The sequence below is a fragment of the Vipera berus genome (assembly GCF_964194415.1).
Source record: "Vipera berus genome assembly, chromosome: 1".
Classification (NCBI taxonomy): domain Eukaryota; kingdom Metazoa; phylum Chordata; class Lepidosauria; order Squamata; family Viperidae; genus Vipera; species Vipera berus.
Genome location: NC_138202.1, coordinates 105,861,282 through 105,873,290, shown reverse-complemented (window position 1 = coordinate 105,873,290; position 12,009 = coordinate 105,861,282). Strand labels below are relative to the sequence as shown.

Here is a 12,009-nt window from a genome sequence, read left to right as displayed (position 1 = left end):
TATGCCTGGCGGGGAGAGACTTTTGAGCTGTTTTCAGAGAGGTTGAACATTTTGAATCACTTCAAACATTGTGGATTACAACCTTGCCTGATTGTCAATTTTTGGATACTTGAAACAAAGGATCACTATAAAATATTGCTTTCAGGATTGAACCTATACTTTGAAATCTATTGGATTATAAAGGATAACATATAAAGACCAGAAAACTAGAGGAAACTTTGATCTACTCTCACTGAGACTGGTGATACTAGAGGATCTCCAGGAACGATGCCTCAAGAAAAAACAAACACCTTTCAGAAAGAAATATATTGATTAATGAATTGACATTATTGATTTAAGAATTATTATTTGTATGATATTAGTAAAATATGATGAAGATGTTTATATTTAACTCTGTATACATTAACAGTACCAAAAATTGTAACTGTGTATTGAGGCAAAAATGGGAAAAATATGGAGAAGAAAGAAGGATCAGGAGAAAAAAAATACTGGATTGTGTAGTATTGAACAGATTTATATTTTAACCCAGACAACATGTTTTCTAAGCACTAAAGATTGTAATTCTTAAAAATTAATAAGACTTTTATTAAAAAAACTTACAACCTGTTCCCAAAGTTATGACTGTAGCATTCATTATCCCTGTAGTCACATGATCGTAATCTGGGCTTGGCAACTGGCTCAGGTATACTCTGGTTGCATGTAATCATGATTTGTACCCTTCCTAGCCAGCTTCCAACATGTAAAGTCAATTGGGGGAGCTGGATTCACTTAAACATGTGATTCACTTAATGACCATGTGATTTGTTAATACAACCATGGTAAAATGGTTGTAAAAATTGGGTCCAGTCACATGACTCATGTACTGACTGTTATCACTTAGCGTCCAAAATTCCACTTCCAGGTGTGGTCATAAGTCAGGGACTACCTGTACTGGAACTTCCATGTCTTCCACGTCAGACTTTATGACCACATTGTTTAGTAATGAAAATTCCAATCACAATTACTGTTGTTAACTACCTGTATCTAAATTTAAGATACGTGCCTTTCATCCTTTCAAGGATATTCACATATGAACATTTTAGGTCATTCTGTCAAAAAGCTTTCCGAATAACTGAATGAATGTGGCATTTTGCCTGACAATTCAGGGTTCAAGGATGGGATGCAATAAAAACAAGTGTGCATAAATAAACATGCAAGAAAGAGGCAGGTAGGAGGCTGGGTTCTCGGCAACTTTGTGTACACACCACTCATTCTAAGTGTTTTCTATCTTTCATACTGATGATTTCTCAAGATGGATTGGCATGCAGGCAATCAACAGCAGGGGACAATTCTTAAACCTCTCGTCATTAGACCCATTTTTCACCTAAAATATATCAGGGTTCTTTAAAAGTACACATTTAATTACTGTACATAACGTAAGCAAACACCTACTGAACAATGAAAGTATTCAGTTGAAGATAACGAGAACCATATGAGGTCAGAAAAATTGCACAACAAAGAAACATGTCCAATTATTTTTGCAGTATTTCCTCTTGATTATTTGAAAACTATCAAGCGTTTCTGAAGAATACTCAACATAAGAGCTCTGATTCTGAAGACTAGAAAGGACTGTGTATAACCATTAACTTTGCAGTAGTTTGAAGGATCCTTGGATGTTTTTATTGGATCGTAACTTGAACTCATAAAAACTGCTGCACTGGTTATTTCTAGTTAATGCACAATGTAGAAGGGCATTGAGTAGTTACCCTTTAGGATCCAGACTTTCCTTATTCTTCTGCCACTTCATGGATAGATTAATTGAAATCAGCCTTACCGGATACACAATGTGAGAATATAGTTAGGGTGGAGGTGATCTTAAATCCACGCTAATACTGGAGCTGGAATGTAGTTTCCTATTTTGAAACTACCGGTATATGCCAGTTTTAAAATCCACCTTCTTTTGTTCTGTTTCAGTACAATAATAGAGATTTTAATGAATGGTTTCAAGTGATAAGCCTAACTGTCCATAAAAAATATGCTTCAAATTGTTCCAAATAGATCCAAATGTTGTTTATGTTTCTTCTGATAAATAAAATACAAGACTGTATTATAAGCAGAAGTCTGTATGGCAGAATCATTCTAAGTCCCAAAGATTCTAAGAGGCTCAGATGAGTCTATTCAACCATTGGTTTATTGGAGCACAGGAGAAAGATGCACTCCAGCAGATCAGTTATCCTGGCCTAGATCAGACCTGGGCAGCCCCCTGACCATATCCAGCCCTTTGACTATCCGTCCCTGTCCAGCCCACCTGAGGTCAATTGGTAATTATTAATCAAATGTAAGTAAGCATATGCCATGCATGCAATACAACTTCATTGCTTTTCTTTTGAAGGTGACTCCCCCCCCCAATTTACATGGGTGGGTGCGTGCATGCCTGCACACCTTTACAGCCCTATAAATTCGGCCATACATAATCTTTTCTCTTCTCTTCCCCAAAAGTTTGTTTATTCCCTTCTTTTTCCTCTTGATGATGGGAGTCCCAATATAACTGAAAACCATATAATAGAAAAGCATGCCTATCATTCACTATGTTTCATTATGGCAACTTTCAGATTCCCACACATTCCCATTAACATGGTTTGAACGCTTTTTGTTCATCCAGTGGCTTCATTTCAAAACTATGTAAATTCCTGTCTTATAAAACAGGTATTTTAGAGGCAACTGCAGTAACTTTAAAACCAGACAGATTTATATCTCACTTCTATTTCCTATGATTCAAGGCAGCATAAATATGTTGTCTTCTCCCATTTTCCCTAAATCAATGTGAAGTGGGTTGGGCTGAAAGAGAGTCACTCAAAGTCACTGAGTTGGACTAGAGTTCATGGTCTCCCACATCTTTAATTACACTAAGGTTGATTGTGATATATGAATGCAGCAGATCTATGTTTTAATCCCAAAGATTATTAGTATTTTCTTTAAAACAAGGATTAATACAGGTGCCCTTCCAAAGGTGGCTGAACTCATGACAGGCAACCAATATGACCAATGGTAAAAGACAATGAGAACTGTCATTCATCATCTGGACCATCCCTGGTTTAATGCAGAATGATAATCTATAGATTTTATCTAAAAAGACTCCTTGCTGTTATGCATTATCTTGTATCTGAGTTTAAAATCATCAACAAAATGTCTTTTTAATGTAACACTAGATTTATTTGGAATTTCTCTAGCTTCCAACATCAGGAAACAGTGCCGTACTCTCTCATTCACTCATGTATTTATGGCACATGACAGAAACACAATTCTGCTATCTGTCTATGTACAGGGTTCCTTGCAGCAAATGAGCAATTCTAACTTGGGAAAGCCAATATTCCATTTTACTACTTGCCTTTTAACCATCCTTCAAGGCAAATTTTCTTAATTTCATAAATTGTGATATTTGGCATTTCTCCTGGTGAGACATTGTGGAGAAGCTGGGAAAGGAACAGAAGATAGAGTAGACATCAACAATCAAGAGACAGAGGATGAGTCAGCCGGTGGCTGGCAACTTAGTCCAGGTGCCAAGAAATCTGGGGAAGTGTTCAAAATCACTCACCGAGCTTCTCCATTAATTAATTCACTATAAAGCAAAGTGGGAAAATTCTCTTAGTTTCCAAAATTCTGTATTTACCCCAAATTAGCATTAAAACTTCCTGTTCTTGACTCCCCTTCTATGATCTTGGCTACCTGCACTGGGCTTGACATTACTGTAAAAAAGAACTCACATAAAGTACATTAGCCAAATCCTTACCCAACTACTGCAGCTGGAATGCTGCTAGCAATTTCATGGTGGAACTGGAATATGATGGGACAGTAATCTAGTGTTCTCCAGATGTTTTAGACTCCAAATGGCTTCAATCATCACCAGCCACCATCAAAAATAACAAATGAGAGGACTGTTCTCTATAACATCAGGGACACTTCAGATTACTCATAAGGAAATTCCACTGAATTTAATAAGACTTATACCTAGGTTCTTCAAGCACCGGAATAGGTTAGAATCTACAATAACTTATTGTACTTGATTCTTCATGCATTTAAGAGATAAATTTATTCTAACTATTGCCTAACAGAAGTGACTTCAAACCCTTATTTATCTAATTTTTAAAATGTCAGCATCTTTCTTCCCCTGCCACATTCCTTTAAAAAAAATCATATCAAGAAAGCACTGAATGTTTCCTACACTCAGCTCCTACATTATAACTAGGGAAAGAGGAAAATCACAAGGCAAGCTGTCAGATCTTATTAATGTCAGCAGTAGCATTACAAGCCATTATACTGTTGAGGGATGAACTTTGCAACTCTTGTTCAAATTATCTCTTACGTTACCATAGAGATAGCTTTACTTTCTTTCACAAAACCATCCAGTGAAAGACAGTACACACACACACCTGCCTGACCTTTGCTGGGGAGGGCAAATACATAATGCAACCATTCTCTGCCAGAAATGTCATTAAGTCATTAAAAAGTAGGTTGGAAAATATACAGCTTCAGCAATTCTGATCATTTCCCCATCAATAGTCTCCTGTATTACCATATTTGGTGCCTCACCATTCCATCCACAAACTGCAAATTCAAGATCTTCAGTAGATTGGGTTTTATGGCGTATGGCAAACAACAAACTCTTAGATTTGGACTACCTGTAATAAGGCCTGGATCAAACTATCTCATCTCCACAATTTATTATACAGCTTTATGTAACTCACAAATTACATGTATAGGATATTAATTGAACAAATGAATATTAAGTGCAAATGCAATTAATATATATTTTGGTTAGAAAAGATATTTTAAACTTGACATTATTGATGTTATTAGGAAAATGTAACAAAGATGTTGATATTCAGTTGTATATGTATTAATAACAATAAGAATTGTATTTGCCTAATGTGGGAAAATATGTACTACCGGAAGAAGAGAGGAAGCATTGGATGGTGTAATATTGGGCCTAGATTGAAGAAGTTAATATGTACCACTGAATTACTAATGGACCCAGGACAACTTGTTGTTTATTAAGTACTTATTATTGTAAAGCTAGAAAATTAATTTTATATATATAAATAAAAGGCAATGATGGAGGAAAGAGAAGTAGATAAGGAGACTTGAGATGAAGCTTTTTCCAACTTTTTCCAAAATTGACTTGGATCCAGGTAGGTCCTTGCCTAATGACCACATGGGATTCAATCAGCAAAAGCAACTGCGAATGCCATCACTAAAGTGGAGTAGTTATGTTTCACTTAATGACTGCATCACTTACGTGACAGAGTTGCCAGTTTCAGTTACGAGTTATTAAGTGAGGACTACCGGTACACAAATGCAGGGAGTGGCATTACCAAGATCCTTATAAAGTTAATGTTCCATTATTGTCAGTGATCATCCAAATGCTAACCAATAGCTCATAAGGACACTTAAGGAGTCTCAGTCTATACAGCAATTCAAATCATGTGTAGTTCTCCTTCTCCCTATCTGAGATTGTACTCAGTAATTTCAAACAAAAAATACAGGAATTGTTTGAGAACAGTAGAATTATAGAATTTAATAAGGTAAAGGTAAAGGTTCCCCTGCACATGCGTGCTAGTCGTTTCCGACTCTAGGGGCTCATCTCCGTTTCAAAGCCGAAGAGTCAGCGCTTGTCCGAGGACGTCTCCGTGGTCATGTGGCCGGCATGACTAGACGCCAAAGGCGCACGGAACACTGTTACCTTCCCACCGTAGTGGTCCCTATTTTTCTACTTGCATTTTTTACGTGCTTTCCAACTGCTAGGTTGGCAGAAGCTGGGACGAGTAACAGGCGCTCACTCTGCTACACGGCACTCGGGATTCGACCCACCAAACTGCCGACCTTCTGATCAACAAGCTCAGCGTCCTAACCCACTGAGCCACCGCATCCCTTTTATAGAATTTAATACTCCTACATAAACAGTAACAGTATGATTTTCATTTTAATCTAGGAGTTAAAATTTACCGATGAAGTTCATTTTCTTACAGCTTTGACATGAAAGGTGCTATTTTTGGGGGGGAGGGGTCAGGAGGGGGGGTCAGTCAGAAGAATTTCATCTGGAGGGTTGCTATTCCACTCTGACAGATCTCCAGTGAGAAAAACTGCACAGCCAGTGCTAAGAAGCCAAAGATGTCCTGTTCACAGAAAATCTCTGGAGCCTGAATGAGCAGCGCCACATTAATTTAAAGTGAAAATCCTCCTCACAGGGTCTCTGCTGCCAGCCTGCTGAGTTGTTACTTTTATCAATGTGCCCCATGCAAGTGTGTGTGCTTCAGGGACACCCCTCTGGAAGACTAAGGCGCATATTAATTTCCACACCTCCCCAGAGCTGGCAAGACCTCTCTCATTAATCACACTCTGGATGCAAATCATATTTACTTGTATCCTAGGGTATTTCATTTCTTGCTTGTATATAAATAGAAGTAGCACAGGCCACTGGGGCAATAATCTCTTTATTGTGCAGTAGGGCCTGCGTAATGTCAAAGGTATCATTGTAACAAAGACAGCTTTCTATTAGAGAAGACTGATTGAATCGGGGGGGAAATGTCATGTTAAATTCTGATTAAAAAAAGACTATCTAGAATGCTCAAGTTATGGATTAGGGGTGAAATCCAACGTGGCATTTCTGCTGAAGAAACTGTTTCATAGAATCACAAGGGGCTGGGAATGTTTCCACAGCCTGCAGAAAGCTGCTACTGGACTGCTTAGCATGGAATTGTACTGTATAAAACCTGACTGCATTCATATAAATGGTACTATTGTGGTGAAACATTTAGTTCCATACAGAACTTCCACTGTTGGTTTTCTGCTGACAAATATCCCTGGTTTTTCTCTACATTTCAGATATAGACTGGGTTGGCCTATATCTACATACTACATTAATAATAATTTGCTTAATCATGGTTTGTTCCATATATCATAACTGACTGGGAGTACACTTTGTCATTAACTGTATCTACAAATCACAATATTTGGATCTGATCACCAACTGAAATCTATTATAATTTAGTGTGAAGTCACCCAATGCTACCTGCCCTATCTTCCTATTCTACAAGGAACTTGTGAAACTCCTGCCTCGCCACAAGATACTTTTCCACAGCCAGTCGTAACATCCCTTGTAGCTTCTATTGAACTTTTGTGCCACTACAAGTGCCCTCATGGCTGTCTCCTGTGATTTCAATGGACAACGAAGGGAGAAGAGGAAGGGCTATCCAACTATCAACAGAACCCTGACCCCCGCTTTCCTTATTTCCTCATTGTATTTTCTTTTGTGACGGAATTCCTGTGATTGTGAAGGAGCAGAGACTGAGTGGACAATCAAGGTGAACAGTGTTCTGGTTTTAGAGGCAGGAATAAGGAAATCCAGAAGCCTCTTCATCATTTCCTCCGAAGCAGAAGCCCAATCAAACCTTAATCAGCTCAGTTTTCCAACCTCCACAATATCATATAGATGGGCAACAGAGATTTCTTTTTTATGTTGGGCAGGGACCATTCCACTATTTCGTATTTGACAGTACACAACTTCCTTATTAAATTAATCAGCTTTTTATACACTAGCTGCTAAGCTGCTTGATACACTAGTTTCTTTCACCTTATATTTCTCTAGTTTTTGGTTCCAACACTAAAAGAGGTCATATTCACCCCTACCCAACAAGTGTTCTTTTTATGACCCATCTTCTATATGTCTGAGTCAGATAAATCCATTATTTTATAGTCCTTACAATTAATTTAATATCAGAAATGGCCAGGACCAATCCTTGGCCCCTGCAGCCAGAAGGTTTGATGAAGCAAGAGCCCTGTAAATAGGCAAATGGATCCACGGAATCACAATAGAAAAAAATACCACATTTACTATGCTTTCAAATATATTACCCCTGAGGCAGACATAATTTGTCTACTGTGGTATCCCAGGGGTCCAGAACTGTTTTCAAATTGGCTTAGAATTCTCTAAAAGGAGTAATACTGAGCTGAAATCTGCTTTGAAAGATTCCCAAAGTTTTCCAGTGTGAAACAGGTTTTAGTTTTTCTGTGTTTTTCTGAGAAATTCTACGATATTCCACTGATATTTTTTGTCTTTGTTGTTGTAAATAACTACTGCTGGCCTTATTGTTTTCTGGTACACACTGTCCTATCACCCTGGAGCTGGATGTTTACACTTTTACAATTGTAAACACCTAATGTGAGAAGTTACCACATGATTTATTTCCTTGGATTTAAGTCAAATCTGGGAGGTTGCAAACTGCTGAAAGGAGAAGCATGCAATGAAGGACCTTTGCACTGTTGGCCATGTCATAACAAAATAACTGTAAGAACATATTATTTTACCTAGTAAATGTCACTGAAAGCCTCACCTCTGAAAAAAATTGAAAGGAAATAGTCTTTGATTAAACTAAATAAGGACTGGCAAAAAATATATTTAGAGAGGGAATTTTGTTCAAATTGTGAATGTATTCAGCTTTTCTCCCCCCTCCCCAAAATTTAAAACCCCAAGCCATTTCTTTAAAAATTTAGTTAGCTGCCAAATTCTCAATAATGCAATTTGCAATATATAGGATACTGAATTACAATAGACAAATGACAAAAACTCACAACCAAGTCACAAATGGATTATATGAAGCTAAAGTTAATAGCAAACTCTTAAGAGAAACTCTGTGTCATCGTTGCAATGGAAACCTGGTTAAAGCATTCCATCCCGGATAGTGCTTTTAGCTGAGTGAACTTTCAACATTTCGTCTTATTTCATTTTTTAACGTGTGTCAGTGTGTTCACAGAAAAAAGTGACAATAAAGCTGGACCATAAGAAAGGCTGAGTGCCAAAGAATTGAAGCCTTTGAACTATGGTGCTGGAGAAGACTCCTGCGAGACCCTTGGACTGCAAGGCGATCAAACCGGTCAGTCCTAGAGGAGATCAACCCTGACTGCTCTTTAGAAGGCCAGATCCTGAAGCTAAAACTCAAATACTTTGGCCACCTAATGAGAAGGAAGGACTCAATGGAGAAGAGCCTAATGCTGGGAAAGATTGAGGGCAATAGAAGAATGGGACGACAGAGAATGAGGTGGCTGGATGGAGTCACTGAAGCAGTAGGCGTGAGCTTAAATGGACTCCAGAAGATGGTAGAGGACAGATAGGCCTGGAGGAACATTGTCCATAGGGTCGCGATGGGTCGGACACGACTTCGCAACTAACAACAACAAAGTTTATCTTATTTTATTATTAGTGGGGCACATATATACTACGCCTCACAGGATTGGATCATTAAACAAGTTGGTTGCTATACCCAAAGACGATGGAACTTCAATAGCCGTCAGTAGTTTTTGTGCATGTTGGTGGAGCCCTTCAGGTTTCCTGCAAGGAAGCCTGATATAATCTGTTCAGATGAGCATTCTTCTTACCTTCACAGCCCAAATGGACTGGTCCAAAGGATGGAAAAGTTTGAAACAGAAGCCATCTTTTTTGGAGGGTCTCTCAATGAGCTCACAAGAATGAAGCAAAATGGTGCCCACCCACTGTCCAGTCTTTGGAGTTTTATAGATTAGGAGCACTCCAGGTTTCAGTACACACCACAGTTTAGTCCAGCTCTTCAGAGTGCCACGTATCTGGAAAACAAGAATAAGGAGAAATACTCTAAACCAATAAAACAGTTTTTTAATGGTGCAGAACAAGACCTTCATTCTAAATTCAGTTATTCCAAGTGTCTTATTTGGCTCAACTACATTAAATGTTTTGAGGTTTAAACCAAGCTTCCAGTTAAACTCTCTGAGAAGAAATTGGACAGGTTAGCTCTTAAAAAGCCAATGAAGACATTTTTCCCTTTGCTCTTAAGATTCAAGTCTTTCTCCTCAACCCCAAACCACAGTCATATTTAAACAAGAAGTGCTCCTTTGAATTCCTACAGTCTCTCACTGCTGGTCTAAATGAATCTGTATATTAGTGCTTTTGAGTTATTCGTGGCTCCTGGGGACTGCCTGGACAAGTCCATGCAATTGTCTTGGCAAGCTTATTCAGCAGTGATTTGCCACTGCTGGGTTCCCAGGGCTGAGAGACAGGAGCTGGCCCAAGGTCACCCAGCTGGCTTTGTGCCTAGGATGGGGCTAGAATTCAGTCTCCAAGTTTCTAACTTGGTGCCTTAACATGTACCAGATTGGCTCTCATGTAAATATTACTGTTGGCTATTTTTGGTATTTAAGTTGTGTATGTACGTTAGAACTGTAAACTGCTCAGAGTTGACTAATGATTGGGGTGGCAGATAGGAACAACCAAACAAATAATCAAACAATAAAATTGTGTGTGTTTTTTAAAAAAAGGAAAAGATGGGAATCATAGCTGTTAAGCCATTCAAAAGCAAAGGAGGTCTTTGCTAAACAAATCAAGGATGCTACCAGTCCCGCTGATAATATTCTTCCTTCTTTTAAACTGTGCTTCATCTCCTGTTTTGCTACAAAGACACGACCTCTACCTTGGCTATAACTTCAAATATATTGCTTGTTTCCCAAGAGGGCTATTTTATAGCACTAAATAAATTCTGTGTAGAAAGCAGTGAATGAATTATAATGCACAATTCTAAAAACTGTTCAGACTCCTTACATACATATTCTTAAAGTGACATTTTGCATCAAATTACCTTCAACCAATCTGCCATAATGACCACACGGGGATCTTTCAAAGCACTAAAGATTTGCTTGGTGGCTTTTTTCTTCTCCTGCCTGTAGTTTTTTTTCTGAACCTATTATATGAGAGATAAAATATCAGTCAGGAACACATTTCCCCCCCTCTTTCTATTACTGGCAAAAAGAGAAAGAAAAACAAAGAAAAGAAGATAGGCTATGTTCCCCATTTAAGTGGCATTCCTCTGCTCCCAGAAACAATTTGCTGGAATTTTTTTGCAGCATTAAATACAACAGCAATTGGGATCCGTCAGGTATTCCCCCCTTCCCTTTGTCTGTAAAATGTTTTTATTTTGGTATTCGACTCATTACAGTTCTATAGCTACTCCAGTCAAGAACAACTAACCTGTTACTCATTCATACAACTAACAAATCCTCATAGGATTTGGGGAAAAGTAAATAGGGGTACATATGTTACCCTGTGTCTTCAGAAGAGTGTGATAAATTTTCATTACTAAGAAATAATTTTGAAAATAAATGCCTTAAAACTGAAGAATCTACCAGAAATCTGGAAGTTGAATTATGTAAATATTGGCCATTAGTCAAGATAAATGTTTAGACAACTGGTTTTCAAATCTCTACAGCGACCAGCTTATTGCAGTAATCATGACATGCATAAAAATATGTACTTACTCACTATCAAACAAGGTTCATGACCCTGCAAATATCTTTATTGTGTATATTATGCAAATAGGTTTAGTAACCAAAATACCTGCTCTCATATTGATATTCTGAAGGAATTCTGAAGAGCCATATGCAGTAGTGTGTGTAAATGGCTGCAAAAACATTGAAATATTAAGGGACTATGGCTTGGTGGTGACAGGAAATACTGGCCTTTCTGATATTGTTAAACTACAAGTCCGATAATCTAGCAGTGGGGCCAAAGATTAGGGATGCTAGAAGTTATAGCTTAATACTTTCTAAAGGGTAATACAAGAGATCTTAAGTTCAACTACTGATATTTCCAGATAATATGGATAGAAAAATCACCTTCTTAAGATCCTGTAAAGACTGGAAAATTGGATTCATTAATCTAGTGAACAAGGCAATCTGCTTTGCAAAACTATTTTAACTCATTTTGGGGATATATAGCAAGGCCTAAACTAGGCGGAATCCAGATTAGAATCAAATAAATAAACAAATCACAATTATGAAAATTTGAAGGACTTTGAGAATAATAAATGCAAGGTTATTTTAGAGATTAGGAGACATTAGTTGACAAGGCTGTTTTGCATACTGTTTTCAGCATAATGTATATAGTAGGACTGTTTGCCTATGCCTATGGAAATTTAAGAGTGGTCTGTCTGTCTTGTCTATCTATCATCT

General features: G+C 37.8%; 1 protein-coding gene across 3 annotated transcripts in view; it reads right to left on the bottom strand.

The window, feature by feature from the left end:
- OSBPL5 (oxysterol binding protein like 5) overlaps window positions 1–12,009 on the bottom strand; it is a 134,070-nt gene that overhangs the window by 39,612 nt on the left and 82,449 nt on the right. For all 3 annotated transcript variants that reach the window (XM_081312529.1, XM_081312528.1, XM_081312530.1), the window contains 2 exons: window positions 10,641–10,742; window positions 9,412–9,615 (listed from right to left, as the gene is read on the bottom strand). In XM_081312529.1, the coding sequence (XP_081168655.1) occupies window positions 9,412–9,615; window positions 10,641–10,742 (306 nt within the window). The remainder of the gene's footprint in view (window positions 1–9,411; window positions 9,616–10,640; window positions 10,743–12,009) is intronic.